General features: G+C 39.0%; 3 protein-coding genes across 5 annotated transcripts in view; 1 reads left to right on the top strand and 2 right to left on the bottom strand.

Annotated features, from left to right (window-relative positions):
* Window positions 1–1,757, bottom strand: part of LOC103371039 (mitogen-activated protein kinase 1) — a 39,621-nt gene extending 37,864 nt beyond the window's left edge. Inside the window, exon 1 of the mRNA XM_008300257.1 lies at window positions 1,352–1,757. Within this exon, the coding sequence (XP_008298479.1) occupies window positions 1,352–1,497 (146 nt within the window). The 5' untranslated portion in view covers window positions 1,498–1,757. The remainder of the gene's footprint in view (window positions 1–1,351) is intronic.
* A 3,975-nt stretch (window positions 1,758–5,732) lies between these two features.
* Window positions 5,733–12,606, top strand: grsf1 (G-rich RNA sequence binding factor 1). 3 transcript variants are annotated; one of them, XM_008300256.1, is made up of 10 exons: window positions 5,733–6,129; window positions 7,405–7,552; window positions 7,999–8,154; window positions 8,874–9,005; window positions 9,161–9,299; window positions 9,448–9,575; window positions 10,386–10,471; window positions 10,561–10,696; window positions 11,628–11,691; window positions 12,596–12,606. In XM_008300256.1, exons 1-9 carry the CDS (start codon window positions 5,917–5,919, stop codon window positions 11,681–11,683), a joined length of 1,194 nt encoding a protein of 397 aa, XP_008298478.1. In that variant the 5' UTR covers window positions 5,733–5,916; the 3' UTR covers window positions 11,684–11,691; window positions 12,596–12,606. The 3 variants fall into 3 exon arrangements, with proteins under 3 accessions (XP_008298478.1, XP_008298477.1, XP_008298476.1); XM_008300255.1 differs by having other exon boundaries at window positions 11,628–11,695; XM_008300254.1 differs by lacking the exon at window positions 12,596–12,606 and adding an exon at window positions 11,947–12,050.
* Window positions 12,607–12,818: 212 nt separating this feature from the next.
* rufy3 (RUN and FYVE domain containing 3) overlaps window positions 12,819–25,963 on the bottom strand; it is a 31,099-nt gene continuing 17,954 nt past the window's right edge. Inside the window, exons 6-18 of the mRNA XM_008300258.1 lie at window positions 25,562–25,626; window positions 24,947–25,012; window positions 24,793–24,862; window positions 24,543–24,632; window positions 24,194–24,277; window positions 22,425–22,592; window positions 20,220–20,317; window positions 18,514–18,633; window positions 16,830–16,953; window positions 16,661–16,746; window positions 16,555–16,582; window positions 16,333–16,410; window positions 12,819–14,619 (exon numbers count right to left, since the gene is read on the bottom strand). Of these exons, the coding sequence (XP_008298480.1) occupies window positions 14,476–14,619; window positions 16,333–16,410; window positions 16,555–16,582; window positions 16,661–16,746; window positions 16,830–16,953; window positions 18,514–18,633; window positions 20,220–20,317; window positions 22,425–22,592; window positions 24,194–24,277; window positions 24,543–24,632; window positions 24,793–24,862; window positions 24,947–25,012; window positions 25,562–25,626 (1,221 nt within the window). The 3' untranslated portion in view covers window positions 12,819–14,475. The remainder of the gene's footprint in view (window positions 14,620–16,332; window positions 16,411–16,554; window positions 16,583–16,660; window positions 16,747–16,829; window positions 16,954–18,513; window positions 18,634–20,219; window positions 20,318–22,424; window positions 22,593–24,193; window positions 24,278–24,542; window positions 24,633–24,792; window positions 24,863–24,946; window positions 25,013–25,561; window positions 25,627–25,963) is intronic.

Here is a 25,963-nt window from a genome sequence, read left to right as displayed (position 1 = left end):
TAAAGGTATTACTGAAAAATGATCACATTGGGTCACTTTAATGGCTCTGTGTCACATATCTGAATAAAAACCTCAGATATTATAAGAACAATCCTGCACTGATAAGAGCTAAAAGGAGCTTGAGGTGAAGTGTAATGACTTCTAACTGCGATTTAAGCTTTTTTTTCCACTACTAGCAGATACTGTCATCATTAAACCAACATCAGGTGGACACAGTTGCTTGATAGTTAAAACATGACATTTATTTATTTAACAAAAATGGAGTGTTTCTGCACTACAACACTGATAGAATATCATTACTTCCAGAGTGGCTCTTACCTATAAATCCCTTTATATACACTGCATTTAACCAGACAAGGATGTATTTACAGGCATATTATGCAAATATTACTAACAAAACCTAAACTTAGTGTACAGCTGCCAGGAATGAGAAGACACTCAAATTTCAATTAACATCTAGCAATGTCAGAACAGTATAAAACCTGCACGTCTAATGGGCAACTAAAGTTTGGGGGTTAAAAAGACACTGTAAAGTTGATTAAATTGCTGTAAACATAAAGTGGAAGATTGTACACACCCATGTTATAAAAGCATGACAGAAAAATGATCCGATTTGGTCATTTTAATGACTCTGTGTCACACATCGGAATAACAAAATCAGATATTTTAAGCATAATCTTGCTCATCACTGATAGAAACTAGAAGTGGTTGAAGTTTCCTATAAATTCCTTTATACAAACTGCATTTAACCAGGCAAGGATGCATTTTTCTGACCTATTATGCTAAAATTACAAACAGCATAGTGTGCAGCTACCATGAATGAGAGGACATGAAAAATTAAAGTGATGATAGAGTGGAGATAATTAACATGTAGCACTGTTAGATCAATATAAAACCTACTCATTTAATGCTATCATGTAAAGTTAATTAAACAGCTGTAGCTCTAAAGTGGAGGATTGTACACACCCATGACCCATACACTAGTACTGTTAAAAACTGGTCATTTTAATGGCTCTGTGTAACATATTTGAACATAAAAAATCTGATATTTTAAATAGAATCGTTCCTCACTATTGATTGAAGCTAAAAGTAGCTACACAAAACAGTCCTCCAGGTTCAGCATATTGACTTCCAGCCGTGATTTAATCGTTTTTCCCCCCCGCTAACGGACGCCGTTGTCATTTAATCGGCTGGACACTGTTGCTTGCTAGCTCAAACATGACTTTAGTTTGTAACGGAAAAGATGCGAGTTAGCTAAACGTGATGTCGGGCTAAGAAAGCGAAAGGTGTCAGCTCTGAACAAAACCTAACACGCCGGGCTGAGCGAAGAGAGGCTCGGGGTAAAACTTACCACACCATCCCGTAGGCGCCTTCCCCGATGTAGGAGAGGTTGCTGTACCGAGGCCCGACGTCGAAGGCCTGCCCGCGGACCAGCTCGGTTCCCGGCCCGGGGCTGGGGCCGCAGCCAGCAGGGGCAGACACCGCAGCTGTCGCCATTACGAGGACTTTTTTTTTTTTCCTTTTTTTTTTCTTTTTTCTTTTTTTTTAAACAATGATATCAAATTTAAAAAGAAAAACAGCGACTAAGATTAGAAAAAATATCTAAGTGTGTGTTTATATCCGTCGGAGCGGTGGCTATAACGGGGTTCGGGGCGGTTCGGAGGCCTTCGGTACGTGCCGAGTGGTTCTTCTGTCCGTTACCGTGCGCTCGGAGCGACCACACCGCTGCTGTGCTGTCGCAGGCAGGCAGAGCCGCGGACAGGCTGCTGCTGCAGGAAATAACGGAGGCGGTCATGTGACGCTGTGTTTTCCTTTTTTCTTTTCCTTTTTTCTTTTTTCTTCTTTTTTTCCTGTGGATGCTTAGTTACGTGGAAGAAAATTTTAAGTACTATTTTAGAATTTGGCCGACAAATACAAACACAAATTGCAAAATTAGATACATGCATGTACACATAGATACGTAAATGTAGTGCCGGTAAAAAATAATAATAATAATGCTTTTCAAAATAAATTCAACCATGCTCAATTTAATTTGGCTTTTTTTTAATTTTATTTTTTTTTACAAGAATTAACCAATAAAGACTCTTCAATGTCAAAGTGACATCAGATTTCTACAAAGTAATGTCAATTAATTAAAAATATAAAATGCATAATACCGGATTTCGTAAGTATGCACTGCCTTTTAAGGTGACTCGCCTAACTTAACACATATTTAGCCAATTGGTGTTTTAAGCCTCTAAAAAGCAATAATAATAAAAACACTGCTTTTCAAAATGCAATCATGGTCAATTTAGTATTTTTTTAACAACAATTTACCAATAAAGACTCTTTAATGTCAATTTGAAGATACTGTTCTAGAAAGCAATGTTGACTAATTCTGAATATTAAATGCAAAATAAATGAGTTTATAAGTATTCAGCCCCCTTTAAAGTGACTAGCCTAACTCAACACATGTCGCTAATTGGTGCTTTAAGTCACACAATTAAATAATTCAGGCATAGGTAACTTTTCCATTCATGTGTTTCATGTGTTCATTCAGACGAACCACCACAGTGCCAGAGAGAGCTGTGGTACAAATGTTTTATTTGTTTATATATAACAAAAGTGTCTAAAAAACTAACAGCCCAATGGTTTTTTGATTTCCTAAACAGTGCAGCTGTGCAGGTCTCAACCTGGGGAGGGCCGCAATGTCAAAAAACCCTTAACTGCAGCTGACAAACTGAATGTGACTTAATGTTACATCCTGATTGATCCTGTCTCCCAGTTAAGGGTTATTTTTTCATTGTGTACATAATAATAAGTAATAATTATAGTAAATAATTAATGATGATGATATTGCTGTTGCTTTGTCTGTAAATGTGCACAACTTTCTCTCTTTGGAGACGCTTGTGGATCTTGCTGCTGTCTGAAGCTGCAGGTATTTAATAAGCTCAGAGGAAATAATTCTAAACAGGTGGAAGCGACAAACTACAGAAGAGTTGGCAGGGTGCTCATTCAAACATGAAGCCGACACGTTCAGTTGCTGTCAGCTTAACGTAAAGTCCGTCCAACACTGAACATGATGGACTGATCTCAGGACTTCACCTTCAGTTGCTCCAATCCCAGAGGAGGAAAGTCACAGAGGACATCGTGAGGATCATACGGAAGGCAAAAGAAAGAGCAGAAGGAGAAATTAAGGATGAAGAGGAAGGAAAATGAAAAAGAGGCAGAGGAGAAGAGGAAACATTTGTAGAAGGAGGTGAAAGAAACAAGAAGGATAATGAACACAATAAAGCATATTAATAAAAAAAGCTCTGCAGGACTTAAGATCAACTTCAGGGGAAACCAAAAGTTAAAAACTGTGTGATAAAGGGTTTTAATACCCCAAATAACCCCTTGTGCCATTTGTCTATAATTGTGGAAGTTCAAATCCTCCCAGAAACACTGAGGAGGTCACAGAAGGCCGGCGTGGGAGAAACTGTGATCTGTAGCAGTTACCCAAAGTTAAGACAAGTTGTGAAAGGGGCAGAAAGCACTCAGCAACACTAGAAATTCAAAGTAATCATCAGGAATTTAAGGAATGTGATGGCAGATGAATTCCTGCTGCTTTCCTAAGCAGCTGTACAGTAAATATCTTGGTTGGACAAAACAAAACATTTGAGTGTCTCCTCTTGGGCCCCGGGAGATTATGATGATAAAAAATTTCCCCCAATTTTCGAACAAGAATTGACACAACAGCCGGCACAGTACTAGATTATTAGTTGCAGCCCCAACCCAAGTGAAGAGGATTCATCATCCTTGTAATAAGTCTAATATCTTATTTGCATTAAACCAAGGTTTGCTTTGACGTATGTTACGCTAAATGTAACAATTTCAGTTTGACGAACCCGATTATATCCCCACAGCAGGAGTGCTGCAAGTAATAAGACTGCAAATGTTGCATTACTGTGTAAAACATCAGGTTCTGTCCTGCTGTCGTCGCCGTATTTCCCCCAAGAAACTGTTAAAATTCCATCTCTTTAAACCAGTTTCCTGCTGTGGTTAAAAGCCAATTTGTTTTTGTCTCAGGGGCAATTTGGTGAAACAGCACACATGGTGGGAAACAACATTAAATGACAAAGTTTTCCACCAGCTTCCTTCTGTTTGTCTGCAGGAGCTGCAGGGATGAAAATCACTAGACTGCAATGACTCAGAGGGTATTATGAGAATTTTGAGTACATCCAGACCTCTAGATGGCAGTGTGAACCGGAGACAGAGGAAGGACTTGGCGTAAAGTTGTCAAACTTTGTCAAGTGTGCACTAGTTCATAGAAATACTACTTCCTTTATAGCCTCCTAATTTAAATTTAATAAATTTAAGCCTCAGAGAAATTGAAACTGCTCTATAAAGAAGTGCATTTTATTGGGATGTTTGATCTACAGTTTAAAAATCCATATAACTGTCTAGAAATGTGAGGTTTTTGGCATGAAAGTGGATGTTTTCTTCCCCTGTTTCTTTGTTTTAGATTATTATACCAGCTCACTTGAACTTAACTTTATTTGTATAGAACTTCACACATAAATCCTTTAAACTAAAAAAAAAAGACTTAAAAAATAAAGGAAAATTAGCAATAGAGAAGGAGCAACTTCATTTGAACAATTTTATTTAATTAATACTTTTTAATGATTTTTTAAAAATGAATTTTGTTTGTATCGATCTGCTGATGAAGGCCCTCATGTGTAGTTGAAAGCTTTCTAAAAGAACTTTGTCTTTATGTCGTTTAAAATCACGTGGTGAAAACACAACCTCAGACCATCCACCTGACAACTGAATAGCTCCATCTAGTGCTCTATCGACTAAAGAAGGACCCCAAGATGTGTTTAAAAAATTTGGAAAATTATTGACTCAGGTCTGTTGAGAATTATTAGTAAAAGTAATGTGGTGCAATTTTAGATGTTAGATGACAAACACGTGTTAAACACTGAAGATTAGAGCAAGAAAAACTATTCATTGTCTCTGCAGATTCTCAGTCATTCAGGTTGTGATAATATTTAACGCTTTGTTAAAAAGCTCTGTTTTTATGGTTCTTTAAGACGTTTAACCTCCCATCCAAAACAAGGTTTTTACTAAAGCCCTTGGGACGACCAAAGCCAAAAAGCAACAGGACTGCAGAACCAAAAAGAGATGTCCAGTTGCTTTTCTATTAGTCGTAATAGCTGACTAAGACTAGCTAGTACCCGACCAGTTGAATACTTTTACTCCCAGAGTAAGCGCAGATCTAGATCCTAAAAAAAATAAAAAATTGTTTATGATAACTGTTAAAGTTGCTAAAGGTTTTAAAGGTGCTATATAAATAAAGTTAATATTTTAGTCTTTTTCATAACTGACTGTATTTGTTCTAACTATATAATCTTGTTTATATTGCATGTTTTGGATGCTATTTCTTTCTTTCTGACTTATAGCAATGTTTCTATACTATACTACTATTCTATATTATTCTAATTTGTTGTATAATTGTATAATTGTATTTTGTTTTAGAAAGGTGCTATACACATAATTATTACTTGTAGTTTTACAGTTTTGTAAATAAAGAACAATAAAGTCACTATAAAGATTAATTGCTTAGTTTTTAGCTTACTAATTTACTTTCAAATGACTCTTTAAAAAATAAAATAAAATAATTTATCATCCAAACTTTGTTTTTCTAGATTATTTAAAGTCTCGACTCTTATTGTGAAATCTCAAACCGGACGTGTGCTGGCTGCCAGCTTCACCATTGAAACGCTCGTGCGCTGTCCTTGAATGTCACCGACGCACGTGAACACCTAGCTGCTCACTGGGACGGTAAAGCGGAGCTTCGGTAAACGAACCGGCTGCATTCAGAGAGTCAGAGAGCCTCAGACTGACCGGAGACCTTTTAGTACAACACACTGATAACTAACCAGATTGACGGGTAGAATGTCCGGTACCGGGAGGTCTGTGCTGTTCCTGCTGCAGCGGTGTGTCGCAGTTAGCCAGAGAACGTTACCGGCGGCCATCGTCAAAACAGCACAGAGCTGCGGGTTCACTCAGAACCGGACCTGGACCTCAGCGACCCGCACAGTCTGGCTGCGGAGATTCGGTGAGCTGCAGGCTGCAGGGAGGAGCAGCCAGGCCCGCTTCTGTACCAAGGTTAGCCCCGAATAGCCCGGTCCGGGTTAGCATGAGTCGAGTCATAGAGAAACCCAGAAGGTCGCTTAAAAGTACTCCTACGATGTTTCTAGAACACTTTACTGAGCATCTACTTTAGTTTATTGTACTAGTATCCATTTTTGATAGTAGTATAATCCCTAACAAGTACTGTGTTTGAGTACAGTTTCAGTATTATGAGGTACTGTCGAAGTAGTTTATTTTTAAGGTACTCTACCTCTGGAGTCCCGTTTTACTAGTTCACCACTGTTTACTAGTATTACTTCACTACTTCAGTACCATCGCCAGTATTACTTCTTACATTTCTATTCTAGTTTTATTGGACTTGCTCTTATTTTTAGCAACTTATCACACGTATATATTGCTGCTATTCTATTAGCAGTTGGTGTCGTATATTTTTCTAAACAATATTTACATAATTTACCTCTGGATTGCTAAAGTTTTAGTTTATCTTAACTTTATTTGTCCCAAAAGAAATTTTCTGCCTGATATAAGTACACAACAATAGAGTAGTAGAGAAGCAACAAGATGTAGGTTTACTGAAAAGTAAAAATAAGCTAAAATAAGACTAGAATAGAAAGGTAATAGGTAATACTGGCAGTTAGAATGAAGTAGTAAAGCAGTATTACACGTGATAATGAAATACTGCCTGTGAAATTGCAATATTGCAACCGACTATATCAAATATTTCACATTACATGTTGCACATAAAATTGAAATGTACAACATGTCACTGCAATGTGCAATATTCCATTTTTTTTAGTTGCAATATTGCTCATTTCAATAACACGTGCACTGAGAAAGTATTATTTTTACATGTTTTAATATGTAAACTGTTGTAACTGGTGCCTACAACTGTCAAACAAAGAGCAGACAGAAAAGAAAAGTACTTTCAGAAATTCTAATCAAATGTATGTCCAAGCAGGTCATTTTCTTAACGTGCTGCAGCTTCAGCAGGTCTGTGGCTAAACCATTGTATCAGACGTCGAGCTGAACAGTTTATCGATTTCAAATCAAAGTTGTGAATTGAAAACTGCAATTAGTAAAGGCTGCAATTTAGGATGCACATTGTGTAGCATGGATTTAAACCATAGTGCTCATGGCTCAAGTTTTAAATCTATTACATAGTAGATTCTGAAATGAAGACTGATTTAAAATATATGTATATAACAAATCAAACAGCAATGTCTGTCACAAAAGTCGCCATTAGATCTTTTCCCAGAATCATTCAGCCCTGATAAACACCTTGTCTTCCAGGCAGGAGAACCTTCGGAGGAGGAATACCCACCGCTGCCAGACTACCAGTCAGAATCAAAACCGACAAGGACAAAGGACATTTACATCATCCAGGTGAAGGGTCTCCCATGGACATGCACCACTCATGACCTTCTTCACTTCTTCTCAGGTGAGAGTCTGGAGAGCGAAACACCTTTTATTTATTACTGTCCAATGTGACTTTAACATATGAGCTTCTCAAAAGAAAGAGAAAGAGAGTTTTGCCCATTTACGCATGTATGACAACAGTAATTACTTCAGTAATTGCATATGATTATAAATTATGCCCTCACATAAAGACTGGATAGATCAGGACCTAACAGCAATACACATTGTGTACTTTCTTCCCCTCAGACAGGTGAGCTGTCACAGTTTATCAGCTGCAGTTACATTTTTTCTTACATAGTGGTCATCCTGAGCTCCATCACAGCTGTCGGGATATTTTTATTTTATTGTTAATAAAATTGTAGTTAGATTACCATCACACATGGACAGAATTTTTACTCAATTTAAAAAAAAAAAAAAAAAATGAATGAAGAGAATGTTGTCACTTATAGAAACATGACTGTGTTTCAGATTGTAGGGTCCATGATGGAGAGAACGGCATCCACCTGGCTGTGGACCAGCTGGGGAGGCCGTCGGGACGAGCCTTCATCGAGCTGGAGCACGAGGAGGACGTCAGGAAAGCTCTGGAGAAGCATCGGCAGTACCTCGGTCCACGATATGTTGAAGGTTCGTCTCTCTGGCTTCCACACAAAAAACATTCATGCACTGAGGACAGTGTGACACATCACAGCAGGACAAGCACATGTGCAACTAGTAAGCTTTGTAACTGATTGTGATTTCATTTAGGTGCATCAGTGTCAGGGTCCTGGTATTATGCATGGAGGTTTATTGCCCCACTGTTGTGGTTTAGCGGACATTTAAAAAGAACGGAGCCATTAATAATGTTCATAGCAACATCTGTAGTTTCCCAAGCAGTAGCCAGAAGGACTGGAGGTTGTTTATGTGAATTCAGATGTGTGGGCTGGTTTTACAGGCAGCTTTTGGAATCTCCTGAGTCACTTTACAAATCCAGCTTGTTTATTATGCATTATTTGGAAAACTCACTTCAGCATGTAGTGTAGACTTACATCTGATACTGTCCCTCAAAGATCAACAGATACAGACCACAGGCTGTATAATGCAGTGAGGTGTGACACCACCTGTTGGTTGGCTAAACTGGTTTGAAGCCCAGAGTTGCATCTTTGCCTGTTTGTAGCCAGGACTTTCCAAATTAGTGCTGTACAGATGCTGCATTTCACTCTGGAAACACGCCACTGAAGTGAATACAAGCTCACTGAAAACGACAACGGAGTTTTATGCTGTGTCTTAATCAAGTACAGTTATTGAAATAGTTATTGAGCAGTCCTGTCTATTTAAATCATGAAAATCTTATGTCCTGCTTTTAGTGTTTGAAGTGACGAACACGGATGCTGAAGCCATCCTGACGAAATCCGCCCATCCTCCAGCAGACGGGGTGGTGAAGCTCAGAGGACTTCCCTTCGACTGCACCGAGGACGAAATTGTTGCGTTCTTTTCAGGTAAACAGACACAGGTGCTGGTAGATTGTTGGTCAGGAAAACAGTTTTCAGCGCATGCTTTAGATGGTGTCAGTCTACGTCTTATTATTATTTTTACCAATGTTATCTTTGGCCACTATAAAGATCACAGACTACTTACTTCCTGCGTTTTGTAGGTTTGGATATCGTGGAGAATGGAATCACCATCGTCGCAAATCGTAAAGGAAGAAGGACCGGGGAGGGCTTTGTGAAATTTACCTCTCAGGAAGCAGCTAACGAAGCTCTGCAGAGAGACAGAGACCTGATAGGGAGCAGGTGGGACGCTGCAGATTTACACAATCCACACACGTTTTTTTTTCTTGTAATTATTTGAAACAAATAGCAATAGCAAATGTCATGGCCAAATGTAAACAGAATCTTCTTTGTGATCACATTGATTGTTCTTGCGCTGTAATATTTGCAGATATATCGAAGTGTTTCCCAGCAGTAGTGAAGATATTGAATCTACTTTGAGGAGGAGGATGGGTTCAGCTCCTGTGCAGACCAACCCTGAGCCAGCAGACTGGAGGCCACAGAACATCACCAGGGCTGGTGAGGGGACTCATTATATATCCATCCATCCATTATCTATACACCGCTTAATCCTCACTAGGGTCGCTGGGGGCTGGAGTCTATCCCAGCTGACTTAGGGTGAAGGCAGGGGATACATCTGGACAGGTCACCAGTTTATCACAGGGCTACGACTCATTATATAGTCTTTATGTATATTTAACATGGTGTGTGTTTTGGAAAAAAGCTAATATTTAAATTATTATTTGTAGCTTAAACAAACGTTTAACTTTTTTCCATCTGTCTTACCATTACCAATTGCTCATTTAAACTTAAAAAAAAAAAAAAAAAAATCAATTTCCAGCATATCAAGTAGATTCTTGCAATTTGTATTTTTGCTGCCTAAATATTTACAGTAGTTTCATTACTACAACAAGGGACCTGTCCAATGACACGAGTAAAATGGTAGCCAGCAGGTCTAATAGTGAAAAAAACAGTTTATTATATTAAGCTTATGGACGCGATCTCACCACAAGCCTCCGACTACTCGTGCTAATAGTGCGCCTACAAGCACCACACAGCCTGTATTACTTTAACCCTATATTTACTATTATGACATGTTAAATTGCTGCCATTTTAGGTTGTTTCATGCTGTGCTTAAGATGCAAAGCACAGTATTTGCATCTTCAGTACTCAAACACACAACCTAATTTAAATAAAACTGCACTAAATACCTAAACAATCTGCTTTTTCTGGCCTTCTAGAGAAGTCATTGGATGCTATTGAAACATGTCTACAACGCTTAACATTTTTAATAGGTTGTTCAACCTGGTGACATATTTTCTCCCCCAGCTGCCCCCCACAGCTCCACCGTGCCGCTGCATTACATCCACATGAGAGGACTTCCTTTCCCGGTTTCTGGAGAAGACATTGTGAAGGTAAAAAAGCAGAACGTCATAAGATGCTGAAGCTGATTCTGCTGTCAAGAGCCGATTTGATTATTATGTGTTTGTTTTTCCTCTTGCAGTTCTTCTATCCTCTAGCCGTGTCTAAGATCCTGATTGAATGTGGTCCTACTGGGAGGCCGAGTGGAGAGGCCGATGTTTTCTTCCGCTGCCACTCAGACGCCTTGACTGCCATGTCCAAAGACAAGATGAACGTTGGTGAGAACGTTGGAGAGTTTTTCACATAGAGGCCGTTTTAACGCTGATATTTTACATCAATCTGAAGTTGGCTTTTAGATCAGACAGAAAAATCTGGCAAAACTTAATTAAAGTAAGTGACTAACCCTGACTAAACTCCACGGTCATATATTTTATGTACCAACACACTCAGCTTTTCTGCAATCTATCCTCCTTTGGTGAAGGTTCTAATGTTCAGTTATTGTCTTAACTATCTCAGCAGTGTTCATTATTCACCCGTGTGCTCAGTCTAGAGGCTGCAGGTTTTTGGTGCTTTTGAACTTCATGATACAGAGAAGTGATAATGTCCTTTAGCCTCTGAACACTGATTTAAATGAGATGGACAAAATAGAGACACCAGGCAGCATAATGCAGTACAATACAAAGTCTTAAGTTACCCATAATTCATAGCAAATTAGTGCAGAACATATTCTCAAACTAAACTGTTTTGGAATTCAGCTTCCTTCTGTTGCATAGCTGTTATCTGATGCTATCATCCTCATTTTTTAGTAAACAGGTCAGATTAGGAGTTTGAGTACAAAACTGCTCCTCAGATATTTAACCTGTGTATTTTATGCCGTAAACGAGAATATCCAGTTTAAAAATGTCGTCAGTGCTCCTGTCCTGAAAGGTCAGAGGTACTGATATTCTTTTGTTGGTTTTTGCAGGTAGTTCAATGACAAATGCACGTACAGACTTTGATTAATTTAACTGGCACTACAACAGTTTGATAAAGAAAAACAAACGACCAGAACCTTTTTCCTTTTTGCCCAAGAGTTGAGGTTTAACAGAGCAGTTACTTCAAGTTCCATAAATCCCATCTTTCTGGTTTATTATGACATAATGAAATAATAATCTTGACCGTTCATTGATCAAAATTTCCCTGCACATTTGGTTCTTCTCTGATTTTCAGGGAGAAGATACATCGAGTTGTTCCTGAACTCTGTACCAAACTCTGATGGACATTAAAAAACACCGTAAGTTGTTGACAGAAAAAAAACTCTCAGAATTGCACGTCTGTAAATGTTTTCCAAACTACTTTGAGGTTAATTAATTCACACTTTTAAGAAGACAGGAAGCAGTATCTCTTAGAGACATGTTCGTAATCATGTTTTGTTAACAATCTGGATCAGTGCAGCTTTTTTTTCGTATAAAGATGTTTTTCTAAATCATGCTCATGCACATTTTACCTTCCTCCAGATGTGACTGAACAGCTGTTTTCTCTCCTGCAGGTGAACGCCGACACACAGACGCCAAACACACATACGGGATTATCATATTTATTTTCCGTCCAGATGTGGATATCGAACAATAAACATTCCTGGTGTCAATAAAACCAACTCATTTGTCTTTATTTAGTAGAATTTAGAATTAAGTTGCTTCAGCTCAGATTTCTGATTTCAAATAAAGTTACAGATTTACCTAACCATACAAAATACGCATATAAAACATTATTTTTATGTGATCAAGGGGTATTTTGTCATTTAGTTTGTGGATATATTTGTGCTTAATCCAAATGTCTCTTTTGTATTCAACCGTCTGTCAACATTCGGAACATCCTGTTTATATTCTGGGGTGAAACAGTTGATTCAGGTTCTGGGACGTTCTCCCTCTGCTGGTGATCGTCTTGTTTGATGTTGTGTCAAAGTTTCTTAAGGCAAGTCTCGTCACTCAGCGGCTGTTTTAAATAAATAGGACCAGGCCCCTCTATAAATGAATGAGGTGAAATCTGGATGTTTCCATTTGGCTGTTCCAAGCAGAAGATTGATTTTTTTTTGTGTCATACAAATTTAAAAAAAAAAAAAAGCAAAATTCAGGACTTGAAATCAGTGTTTTATGTACATGCAACTACAAATGGATTAGTTGGGTTTTGGGGTTTAGATCAAACAAAACGATATAATGGAAGACTTCACCTTCTGCTCTGCTGTTTTTTAAAATAAAAAATCAAGTATAACGAGAATCCTTACTAGAAGTTTTGTGTTATTCAACATTACATCTTTGACATTTCTTACAAAAAGAAATGTTCTAAAAGAGCTAAAGATGATGTGAAATTAAAGCTCTTCGTGCTCCTGACAAACTGAAATAATCCAGAGTCGGACACTGGTTCGATTTGATAAAAGTTTATTGTTGATCTAAGAAGCAGTTCCATCTCACATGTTAATTAGCGTCGACAAGAAGTGAGGTTCAGGTCTAGTTTTAGTCAATCAACAAAACAGTAAAGTATAAAGAAGCACTTCAAACCAGCCGGGCAGAGAGCCATGCATTCAGAAGTGCTGCCATGTGCTGAGACAACTTCACCTAAACGTCTGCATGTTGGATTTCATGATGGAAAACAAACCAGACTCTCATGTGACTTGATATTAGCTGGAGATGACTTTGTGATGATTAGCCTTTTGTTAATGCCACTTCTAACAAATACACAACAAGTAGAAAAAAAAAATACCCAGAATATTCAGTTTTGTAAACATAAAAGAACAGCCTGATAGTCTGTAGAATGTCATGCTGGTACAGATAATTAGCTTAGCTTAGCATAGGAAGTGCAAACAGAAGGGAACAGCAAAAATCCACCCACCGGCTCATTTAAAGTGCACTAATTAACACAATATTCTGTGGCTCATTTGCGTAACAACAGCTTGTTATTTAGGAGTTGTGTAACAGTAGCTTTGTGGAGTTTCCACCCCTCACATTACTTTGGCACTTAAATTGCATTGTGGTTTCGGTATGAATTGTGAGTTATTTAAGCCTTCGAGGTGGATTTTGTTACATGCAGGCAGACCTACGCTAACAGTTTCCACCCGTTTCCAGTCTTTATGCTAAGCTAAGCTAACTCACTTTGATATTTAAGCACAATAGCTAGTTTTTTCTTTAACAATTCTACATTCACACAGCTGGATGATATGTTCATCAAATATTGATATCAATATTGCAATAAGAGACTAGATATATAAGCACATATATATATATATTTAATCCAGTTTAGGATTTTGGTTATCGTCCATTGTGATATAACTTAAATATTTCTCTTAAATTCTGCACTACAACTTTACAATTTTCCGAACTCAATAGGCTGAGAGAGAGAAACATTTTTAAAATAAACTGCAAAAGCTATTTTCTTTTCATCTTTAGTCTTTCCCAAAAATACTGACATCAAAATCGTATTGAATTTCGTCAGTATTTCCCTGAATCTGATGCCACTTTGTGCACAAATTGTTAAAGTTCATGCATCATGAGTAAAATCATGAATCACTACATGTCCAGATCTGCAAAGGAGCACAGATGAGCCTCAAAATACTGTAAATAAATCCAGTTTTTTTTTTTCTCTCTTCATCTTTAAAAAGTGAGGTTAAAATATTGAACTTTGCATCAATTATCCACTTAGTGGACACTGTGGGAAGTCAGTTTTTAAATGTTACTATGAATGAGATGATTCAAGTTGTCTATTAATTTCCAGCCAGGTGCCTTTTTCGCATACGCGAGTGCAGATTTTCACTTAACAATCACCAATAATCACACTGTGAGCCAGAAACAGGAGATCAATGGCGTTTGCGGTGTTTAATTGTAATAAAAAGCTGCATACACGTGGCTTTTAACGGCTCACATTTGGACACTGCTGACTTAAAGTAATTAAAATAACCCGCAAAGCTCAAGACTTGAAAAGATCTGTCATGACATTTCAGGCCGTGAAGTGGAAAAAAAAAAAGTGCTTTTCTTTCTGCAGCGTCAGTTCTACAGATGGATGCCTCCAGTTTCCGTGTGTCCGATCATGTCGGCGTTGAAGCGTATTGTTGGAGTAACTGTGAGTAGCAGGAGCTGCAAACCGTCTCTGGGAGGATGGAGGAAGGCAGCGGCAGCTCGTTGGACACACAACTCTCACAGAAAACCCCACTGCAGTTCTTACACTGTTTCTGGAGACACAAGAAATACAGCTGTGAAAAAAAAGGCTCGAATGGAGGATGTCTGTCAGCTGACACATGAAGGAAATACTCGAGCAAAATGTGTCTCTGCTGCTGATTTAAGAGGAAATCATCACATCTTTGGGACAATTTCTGCTCATCTAGTTTTGTTTGTCTTGATATTTTAATATAGAAATTTATAAAAGATATTTGCTTGATGATTTAAGTACTTTGAAAGGCTGAAACAGACCAGAACTCTGTTTTAACGTGGTGGTTCTTTAACTGTAGAGCCACTTCCAGGTGGTGCTGAGAACCACGGAGAAGAATGATGAGTGGAGCTGAAGCTGCGTGAATATGATGAATTACCTCCATTAAGAAGGTTGTGTTTTCATCACTGTTTGTTTGTGTTTGTCAGCAAGATTACAGATGTTCATGAACCTCGGTGGAGAGGTAGGGCACAGACAGGAACCCATTAACCCGTCATGTAAACATTCTTACATTTGTGTTCTTCTTACTTATTTTGTATATGTAATGTATATATAGCTCGCCTCTTTAATTCATAGTTGTGTTTTCTTGCTTTTCTTACCGTCACTTTGCTGCTGTGACGTTACAAATTTCCCCTTGTGGGACTAGTAAAGGATATTCTATTCAATTCTAAGAAAATTTGATGCTATTTACATCCAGTCTGCCTCGAAACACTGACAGCACAAGTGATTTATTCCCCTAAAAATGATGCAACTTTGTGCACAAAAGTGTGAGAATTCAAATCATCTGAGTAAAATCATGATTCACTACATACACATCTGTAAAGCTGAGGCTCAAAATACTGAAAATAAATCCAGTTTCTCTTTTGATTTTGAAAACTGATACTAAAATACTGCCGTTTGCATCAATAAACCACTTCATGGACACTGAGTGGAGAGCCAGTTTTCAATCATGAGCATAAATCATGATTCAGCCAGAAGCCCTTTTCTTGTTTTTTTCATGTAAACATTACAAATAAACACACTGTGAACCGAATAAAGGGAGATAAATGTCAAAAACCTGCATACATGTGGCTTTAAACTGAACACATTTGGACACTACTGGCCTGTTTAAATGAGAACATCCTACAGATCTTAGGGCTCCGAGGATTTTTCCAGATCTGGTTGTGAAACCTCAAATCACACCAGTGTGGACGGTTGACCTTGGCAGAGGTCATCGCTCTCTGAAGTGATTCGTTTCCACTGGTGTTGGTAGTTAGTGCTAAAAACGACATCAGTGTTTCGGTGGAGGCTGGAATGTTTTCCATCATCTGACGGAAAAGAGCCTCTGATTTAATGAATGTTTGATTTCTTCAGCTGTTACCTTGTAAATCATCTCAGGTACCTTCTAATAACGACTGCTTGACCTTTTCTTTCTCCAAACTGTACCCGATTTTGTCCTGTTATTGAGAAATATAGTACCTGTGATGCTCACTTCTCCTCCTCCAGCTGTAAACTACAAACACGCTGCCAGTGTGTCTGAATAATTTGATTTATATGAGCTGAATAGGCAAAAATAAAAATATGATTTGAACTTCAACTCCATAAAGAAACGTTGTGACTGATTGCTGTTGGGATGTTTTCAGCCACTTTTATCACTCTTTGACCAACCGTACGATGTTTCCTCCTCCTCACTATTTAAACAGCCTCAATGTTGGTGAGAAACTGGAAAAGAATTTATTTATTAATCCACAACGTGTACCTTTGTCTTGAGGAGGGAGTCGTCCTGTTCGCACATCGTACACATTGAAGGCACACTGATCTCCAAGAACGACTCGTCCTGCAGAGAAACCAAACAGCAATCTGGCACTGATCTGATAAATCTCTGGATATTTGTGTGTAAATGCACTCGTCGACTGTTTCGGCTTCTACTACTTGAAGCATTTCAATTAAGTCAGAAAAGACACAAAAGGTAAAACCTCACCTGTTCGTCCTCATGATGTGACAGAGACCTTAAAATGAGACATTCAAAAGTCAATACTTTAACATTATGAAAGCAAATTCTATAAAACTGCAGCCTGTAAACTTACAAGCTGGAGCTCAGACTGGTTTTGTCCTCTTGTCCACTCTGTAACTGGTCATTCTCTCTTTTCACTGCCAAGGGTTCTGGGAGATGCTGCGGGTAAAAACAGGCACATGAATAGATCCAGCTGTACCTGGACTTCTCTTGTTTTAGAACAAACGTGAGCACAGACTTACCTTTGGTATGTTCTCTGGGTGTCTCTTCTCCCTCCGAGCAGCACTGGACTGTCTGGGTGCAGCACCGAGGTGATGCTCGGTCCTTCGCTCGCGCTCTTTTCTCAGCTCCTGCTCCAGGTTAGACCTGAAACAACAACATGAACCAAAGACGAAAGGAGAGAACGCAGATTTGTAGCTCAGTGTTTTGTTTAAAAAAATAAAAGCACCAAAATTCTCAAATGACTTCAGGTTGCCTATCAAATTAAAAAGCAGCCACATCAAAAGTTAAAAAAATATATATATTTCTAATTTGCTGCTTTTAAAAAGGAGACGAAAAACTGTCCTTTTACAACAAGCTCAATTTAGTAATTTCCAAATATGAACATTTTTATGGATAGGAAGGACCAGACAAACAGTTCTGTTGTTTTGGTTTACGTAAAATGTACTGGCTGGTTGGGACTGATATGTGACAAGAAGTTCAGTCTATCGTCACTCCTTCAATATTAATTGACATCCTCTTTGACAAACGTTCCAAATTCAGCCCATTTATCCACTCAAGGCACTGTAAAAACAGAAAGAATGTTCAGATGTTCACCTAATCATGTGTAACATGCTTTTTAATCAGGAACATTAACCAAATCTCATCTAATTAAAATCAGGATATTTCATTAAAATCCCTTTCTAAAAAAATTCTACATATCTCATTTAATAAATTGCAAAAAAAACCCAACTTTTTTTTTTAAACCATTTGCACCAGATACTGTTAAAAAAAAGAACTCTTGTGAAACGCAAAGCCACGGTTGGCTCAGTTGTGACACAGCAACTTAAAAAAAAATCAGGAAAAATTTGGCTCAATTGCAGGCTGTGTTTATACAGAACAGCAAAAAGGTAGAGCTAAATAAAGCATATTTTATCAATAAAATCAACGCAGCATGACTCAAAAACAGTATACAGAGGAGCAAGTTGTAGGAAGATACAAAATGAAGATGCAAAATACTTTTCTTGAGTTGATGTGCAGAGTTGTGTGTAAAACACCAAGTTTGCAGAGGCAGTAAAATGTAAACAGTTAAATATCTTTAGTTGTAGAGCTGCCATTTTTTTCTCCAATATTGGTAACATCTGCGGTGAAAAAAAGCGTACAATTTGTTTTCAGTTTTTAAAAAAATTTGTAGACAAAACAATCAAAGAAATTAATTAATTTTTTTTCCCCCCCATTTTTATGATTTTTGTTTTTATAACTTTGTCCTTCTGAACAAATGACATTTCTGAGTTCTCTCTACTTCTAGTCATGGTTGTGCTGTCTCCATAAAGGTGCAGGACAGTGAATGAAAATGTGACAGAAGCACAAAACACACAGAAACTGCTTGTGGTTGAAACATACTTGTATCCAAAAAAAATGGTGCAACTTTTAATGCTCTGATCTTCCTGTTCTGTCTCTGCACTCAGCTACAAGTGCACGAATAAACTGTACAGTTTAACTGCAAAATGAATAATTTCCTAAAACATTTAACTCGTGACAAGCAGCAGGATGACGTATGAGGGGATACTAAGTAAACAAACTAAACTCACTGATGTGTTTTTAACAGGTTTGGACAATAAAGAAGCTCAATGACACATCAGAATAAAATGCACTCATAATATTACCAACCCTAACAAAACTATACAGTACATGATACCAACCTGTTGTGCTATCCTCTGACCTTACCTGTGTTTCCTGAGCTGCTCCACCTCCTCCTGCAGACTCTCGATCTTGTCCCCAAAGTCCTGCTTGAAGAGCCGGTTGGCCTCTAAAGCCAGATCTCTCTCCTTGTCAGCCTGTTTGCATCTGGTTTGGGGTGAGCGGGTTAACATAAAACTTATGGCAAAATGAAAACTTAATGAACATGAATGGGAAGAGATGTCATCTAAAGCTAAAATTAAAAACACACACACGATGAAACAGAAAGTCTTCAGACTGAAACTCAACAAGAACGAGGGGAGACTTTAGCCAAAGAAGATGAAGCCGGCTGTGTTGGTTTATTGTTTTATTAGCCTAATGATTACTACAGTTTACACCAATGTTATGTTCACGTACAGTTCAAAATTAATTCAATAATTTTGCCCTTTTCTTCTGACTTTTTCTTGCTCCTGTGCTGGCCTTTGACACTGGAATGTCACCAAATCACAACAAACCTCTTGGATATCGGTCCCTACACATCAGATTATTATTGTTTTTTAATTCTCTCAGTCTCTGTTGGTTGTAAATGTTTCAGTCTCTTGTAGGAGCCGAATTCTTTGGAATAACTTTACAGCAGATCTGCTAAATCCCAAATATCCAGGACGTGTTTGTTGGCACGTTAATCATCAGTCCGTCAGACACCATGCCATGTACTCGCCTTACGTTTGACAAAAAGCATTAACGGGGTCAGTTTTAAGAAATGAAAATCAAAGTATAAACCCGATGTGGCAAACACATCTGTCAGAGAACACAAAGGTTAAGGGCTGCTAGAAGGATCGACTCAGTCCACACTAAAAGCTGATGCTGGAGAGCCACTGCAGGAGGTGGTGGGAAGATGGTTTTTTTTATTATTATTATTTTCAACAACAAAGGAGCTTCATACAGAAAAGATAACATCCTAGTTTGGTTATTTCTATATTAGGCAGGGTTGTATTCAGATTTATGAAAGCGGGGAGCTACTGCTGCAGCTGCAGCAGCTTCCCTGCTGCTGAGCTCAGGTTTCTGGCCTGCTTCACCAAATGTTTGTCACTAGATTAGGAGAGTTTTTTAAAAAAAAAGTACATAAACAAATGATGAAAAAATAATGATAATGAGAGTGGAGAGAGAAAAAAATAACATGACAGTGAGAGGTCTGTGTTGGTAAGTGTTTCTCTGCTGTAAAAATCAAAAGAAGGGATGTCCCGATCACGTTCTTGTTTTGTTTTTTGGCTCCCGATCGGAGTCATTTAACATTTAGCATCCCCTGACTACATAGAGTCCCAATTGGATACCATTTTCTTAGACAATACGAACTTAAACTGTTGTAGATTAGCTGCAGGCACCAGGGGCTCAAGCCCAGAGCATTGTGGGTATTAAGCTTGTGAAGAGGCACCATGACAAAGTCTCTGTGAGGCTTAATGACTTCTGGCCAGCACACAGATAATATATGAAAAGGGGATCAACTAGGGCTTTGTTCCTGAATCTCAGTTGTATGTGAACAGCTACTTTCATGGCCCGTGATGTGTCTGCGGCTTTGCGAGCGCATGAACAAGAAAAAGTTAAAAAAGCAAAAATCATTGATTTAAATTGCTACACATATTAGGTCAATTATTCATGTCTACGGATCGGGTTCAGGTTCTTGCCGATACTGATCAGTTCAAAATCGGGACATCCCTAATGAAAACACACATCATGCTGTATTAAAGGGTCCTCACCTGGTCTCCAGCTGTTTTACGGTCCCTGACATCTGGTTTATTTTCTCCTCCAGGCGCCCGATGGCTTCACTCTTCTGTTTAGAGCTGGCATCTGCACTCTGCGGGAAAGACGATCGAGGTTAGTCAGCAACTGGACACAAAAACTCAGTGAAGATTTCAGCTGGCAGGTATGGATCAGAGGCCTGCAGGACAAAGCAGGACCTGAGGTTAGATCGATAACGTCCAATTTAACTCCCGGTTTTCAGGCCTATGATGGCAGTTCCCATCACCACGGTAACTTAAGCTGATGACTTGACCTGCTCTGAAACATCAGTTTTCCAGTGGAACTTGGTGCACAGAGAGCAAGAAGGTTTCTGAGGAAGGTGAAGATTTTCGCGACTATCTCATCTGTTTTCTTTCCCTGATGACAACAGACATGAAAGTTATAGATTCTAACCTACAGGAACTCCAGTGTTGGTTGCAGCAATTCCAAAGCAGTGTTATTTTTCTAAATCCTTTTGTCTAACGATATAATCCTAAACCGATTAAAGCACTAAACCCTTGTTCTTGTTGACCTTATAGGATTTGCAGTAAAACCTAATTACCAGTTTGAATAATAATATTATACATGATCTGTACCTACTCCACAGACTATTAAACTCTGCCAGGATTGTAACTGAACCCAAAAATGATCTTAAACACCATAACAACAGGCTGGACGCACATTTGACACAATACTCGGCTGTGATTATAGATCTATTCGTGCCTTAATGTTGGGGCAGTGGCACTGATAAGCCGATTAACGTACACATTCACACATTACAGCTTTTGCCAGCTTTCCTTCCTGCCTCCTCTTTGATTCTGTTACTTTCAGCCTGTATTATATCTTTAACATCCTCATATTTGTATTATACATTTTTCTTCTGGTGAGAAATCTGTGCACCTTTTTTATGTAAACTTGCTCGTATCTCCATCTCTGGGTTGACTTACTGAGCTGATAAGGCTGCTTAGCCTGACTGCGGTTGTTCGGTTCAGTGACGCCGGATAACAAAAAGATATTCCCGGTATGTCAAACATGCGTCGTCGTTCAGGCCACAGGAGGTACAGGAGTTGTTTGAGGTTGTGTGTAATCGGCTCCTTCTCATTAACTGTGTGGCTTTTCCAGCAGTTTTGCTTTAGTCACATAAAACTTAACCCTGAAAAGTCAAATCCAAAACAGCAGCAGTTGATAAAACCCTGACAGCTGTAGTTACTGCATGAAGACTGAGGTTATTAAAACATGTTTTTGATTAGATAAGTGCTTAGATTATACAGTTGAAACCAGAAGTTTACATACACTGTATAAAAAGACACACAACCTTTTTTCTTCTCACTATCTGACATTAAATCAGACTAAACTTTTCCTGTTAGTTGGATTACCAAAATTATTTCTCTATGCAAAACGCCCAGCTGTAATCTATCTTTTTTCTGTTTCTTTTGGACTAATGCCTTCTTCCTCTCTGAGTATCCTTCCAGCCCATGTCAGTACAGGACTGGTTCCACTGTGGATAAAGACTCTCTGACCAGCTTCAGCAGCATCTTCACAAGGTCTTTAGCTTTTGTTCTGGGGTTGATTCGCACATTTCAACCAGAACACTTCATCTCTGGGACACAGACTCCGTCTCCTTCCTGAGCGCTATGATGGCCGGACATTCCCACGGTGTTCATACTTTTGTATAATAGTTTGAACAGATGAACGTGGAACCTTCAGGCATTTGGACATTGTACCCAAGGATGAACCAGACTTGTGGAGGTCCACAGTTCTCTTCCTGATATCTTGGCTGATTTCTTTAGAGTTCCCATGTTGTCACAAAAGGAAGCAGTGTGTTTGAGGTGTGCCTTAAAATACATCCACAGGTGTGCCTCCAATTAACTCAAATGCTGTCAGTTAACCAATCCAAAACCAAAAGCTTCCAAAGTCGTGACATCATCATCTGGGCTTTCTCAAACAGTTTGAAGGCATCTTAGTGGATGTAAACTTCTGACTTTGAAGAAAGTGATAAAAAATTCTGTCATTATTCTGGCATAGAATTTATTTAATGAGCAAACGTTCCCTTTCAAACATGAAGTTTGAGTTTTACCATTTATACATCCTTTTCTTTTCAGTCTTTACTGAGCAATGTGCTGAAGTATTTACACAGAAACGAACCTCTGCTGCCAACAGAAGTGATGCATCCATATCTGTACCTGTGACTTGTGGCTGAGCTGTTGGTTGATGGCACGAAGGTCTTCCAGCTGCTGTCTGAGCTCCACCAGAGCATCCTGCTTCTCGCACACGTCCTTCTCCAGCATCTTCATGGACAGCTCCATCTCCTGCTTCATCCCGATCTGCACCTCCAGCTCCTTCTCCACATCCTGCACAGAGGTCAACTCTAGAGTCACACTTCACAGCCAGACGACTCGTTTGCTCAGACTTTGTATACCAGAAAAATATTGGTCTCAGTGGTAACTGGAAGGAAAGTCAAGCCTGTGCATTTTCTTTTTTCTTTTTTTTTTAAACTCGTGTGTCTAGGATTCTCACTACTCTGGCATTTTATGAGCCTTACAACTGATTTCTAGAAATACTGCTTGACCCCATTGTAGTCAATGGTTGTATTTTAGTCTGGACTTGCAGAAATGGAGAGTTAATGAAGCAGATGCTCACGTTTGCTCAGATTTGGTGTAACTATCACGACCTGTCCTTCCCTGATTCATCCCGCTCTTATCACAAAATCCTTTTCTGGATAAAAACAAAGACATCAGCTTTGACTACCGCTGATTAATTCATCACAGACAACAACTTAGGTGACCGGTGCTGCTGACCTCGTTGTTTCTTGCAGCTGCTGTACAGTTAAAAAAAAATCTCTGATCTTACTTTTAACTCTTCTTCTACAACTTCTAAAAAAATGAAAGGTCATGTGATATGCTATAGATACAGATAGATTATTGCTGAAATGGAACAACAACACTTCCCTAGGAGATTGTTTTCATTTTAAAATAAAAATGTATCAGTGTAGATGTGGGCTGCAAGGTGGCTTTGTGGTTAACACTGTTGCCTCGCAGCTAGAAGGTCGCAGGTTTGCATCCCAGCGAGGACGCCTGGGATCTCTCTGCGTTTGCATGTTCTCCCCGTGCAGTGTGGGTTCTCTCCGGGTTCTCCGGCTTCCTCTCACACAGCCCAAAAACATGTTGAGGTTAATTGGTGATTTTAAATTGTCCGTAGATGTGAGTGTGCTTGGTTGTCTGTCTCTAAGTGTAGCCCTGTGATAGACTGGTGACCTGTCCAGGGTGTCCCCTGTCTTCACCCTGAGTCAGCTGGGATAGACTCCAGCCCCCTGCGACCCCAGTGAGGATTAAGTGGTGTATAGATAATGGATGTATAAATCTCAACCAGAAAATGTGGGGATTGACTGATATGCGCTAACAGTTTGTCGATTTTTGAAACAGATTTGCATTAAATGTTGTATTTTAACAGCATGTAATAGAGGAGAACTTGTCATTCATAACTGGGCTTCTTCCCTATGAAGGATTACTATACCTGAAAATATACGGTAACAATAGGAGTGGTGACGTCAGAACATCACCTGACACTACGACGCTCTGTTTACGGTGACATCCATCGATTGAGACTGTTACGTCTGTTGTTCTTTTCTATTTTCTTAACATTTCATTGTCGTATCACTTTTATTGCCCACCAAGGCTCATCTCATAAAGCATTACTTCTTTTTGTTTTTCAGACACTGTTTCAGGTTAATCTGTGGCTGCCTCCTAACTTAGCTGCTAGCTGTTAGTCACAGTCAAAGTAGTGGATTTCTTGGTTTTGCAGCTTGCGTCTCTGCTCATTTCTGAAACCACAACGTGACGACAGACAGAGAGAGGAGGCTGATAACGTACGCACTCTGTTGGCATCTACTGTGTTGCTAGGCTTATTATTCCTTCTCATCATTAAAGCAGAGATACATGAAGTCGAAACGCACCAATCGAAGCAAAGTTTCCTCTTTGAGCTGCTTGCGTGTTTCTCCCAGAGCTTGTCCGTCTGCTGCAGAGTCGCTTCTTAATGCCTGAAAGAAACAAGAACGTTTGCTTTATTTAGAAACCAACTTGGTGTTGTTTAGATATTTAACTTCATTTAAATATTATTTTACTCTCTCACTTGTTATAGAAATGAGTCTGGGACACAGAACATCTTTAGGCCCAATAATAATCATTTATCATCTGTAACTGTGTAAAATAGTGTTTCTGGATGACTTTATGATGCATAAATAACTATTTCAGAGAGCAGTCACTGTGCAGGATAATCACGGACTAAATCGAAGATGTGTTTACCTTCCTGGACTCCAGCTGATACGAGCTCTCCTCCTTTACTCGCTCCACGTCTTCTTGTAAAGTAATGATCCTGTTATTTGCCACTGCGAGCTGAGGAGACACAAGACAACACAAAACATCACTGTGACCAAAAAAAAAGAAAAGAAATACCCACAGCTGTGCAGAGAAGCAGGAGGGCTGACGTAGTTTTAGAGAAAAACACTGGTGAGGAAATGAAACGCTCTTTGAAGTTGAGCTCTGTGAGACTCACCTCCTCTGTCAGCTTTGTGTTGGACTTTTCCAGAGCGTCCACCTTGGCCTGGAGGTTGTTTACTGACGCACTGAACACACACAGAAAGAAACCATGTGAGTCACCGAACTGAACACGGTGAAGACAGAGAAGAGAGTTGGTCACCGTGACAAACCTTAAATGTCTGTTCAGCTCCTCCACGTAGTTCTTCTGGTCGAGAATCGCCGTGATCTGTCCGTCGCTGAAGAAAAAACACACAAACACGTACTTAGTCATTCAAATAATCACTTGTTGAACATTTCTTACTGCATGAATGACGAGTCATGTTTGTTCTATTATTTGAATTTTTTTTTTAACATCCAGCAGCAAATTTTCCAAAGTTAGCACTAAAGCAGTGGCTAAGCGTTTTTATTTTGGATTCGTACGGAAACAAAGTTCATATTTCAAACAAGGACCCAGAACAAGGTGATGGCGAAGAACAGTGAATGAAATCTTTTCTCTATTTAACATTTCTTGTCTAATACTGGCAGAGCTGAAATAATTAGTTGATTAATTGAATACTCAAGCAACAGGAAATGAACTAACAAGATAAAAAAAAGTAGATTTTCACCTGAGGGAGCCTTTAATTTGATGAAAGTAAATCAGCTGAACCAGTTTGGAACTAAGATTACAGCTAACATCCCAGGAATCAAACATAAAATAAAGAGGATGGAAAAACCAGCAATTCCCTCTGACTGCTGCTAACCAGGACTATAACAAACATCAGACAATATCATTAAACAGCGCTCACCCTTCTGCGCTCTTACTACTGTGTCCACCTTCTTTGAGGTACATTGAGAAATCAATCACCCCGACCTGCAGATGGAGAGAAACAGGTGAAGAAAATCAATCATCAAGGTAAAAGAAAAACCACACGCTGCTGTTTTAATGCATTGTATCAACATTGAGGTTCGCTAAACGTCAGCAGAGGTTTCACTTCACTGTACAGCAATAATGCTCGTTTAGAAAGCTAATGAAGAACTGGCCCCCTGCCAGTCCTCCCAGTCATTCTGGACTTGTTCCCAGTTTGACAAAGTGATAGAGGAGGAAGAAGATTCCTGAGCTCGGTTTTGGAAACGCAACAGACTGTCTGTGAAAATAAAAACAATGAAGATAGACACACCTGTTTGCTTGTTTCACTGTAGAAGCTTTT

This window comes from Stegastes partitus, unplaced genomic scaffold (assembly GCF_000690725.1).
Source record: "Stegastes partitus isolate 25-593 unplaced genomic scaffold, Stegastes_partitus-1.0.2 Scaffold1516, whole genome shotgun sequence".
Taxonomy (NCBI): domain Eukaryota; kingdom Metazoa; phylum Chordata; class Actinopteri; family Pomacentridae; genus Stegastes; species Stegastes partitus.
Note: the sequence above shows the minus strand (reverse complement) of the source record. Positions and strands in the feature narration are given on the sequence as shown.

Coding starts and splice junctions, on each gene's coding strand:
- grsf1 (XM_008300256.1), top strand. CDS start 5,917: ATGTCCGGTACCGGGAGGTCTGTGCTGTTCCTGCTGCAGCGGTGTGTC. Junction 9,576..10,385: donor ACAGAACATCACCAGGGCTG/GTGAGGGGACTC, acceptor TTTCTCCCCCAG/CTGCCCCCCACAGCTCCACC. Junction 10,472..10,560: donor CTGGAGAAGACATTGTGAAG/GTAAAAAAGCAG, acceptor TTCCTCTTGCAG/TTCTTCTATCCTCTAGCCGT.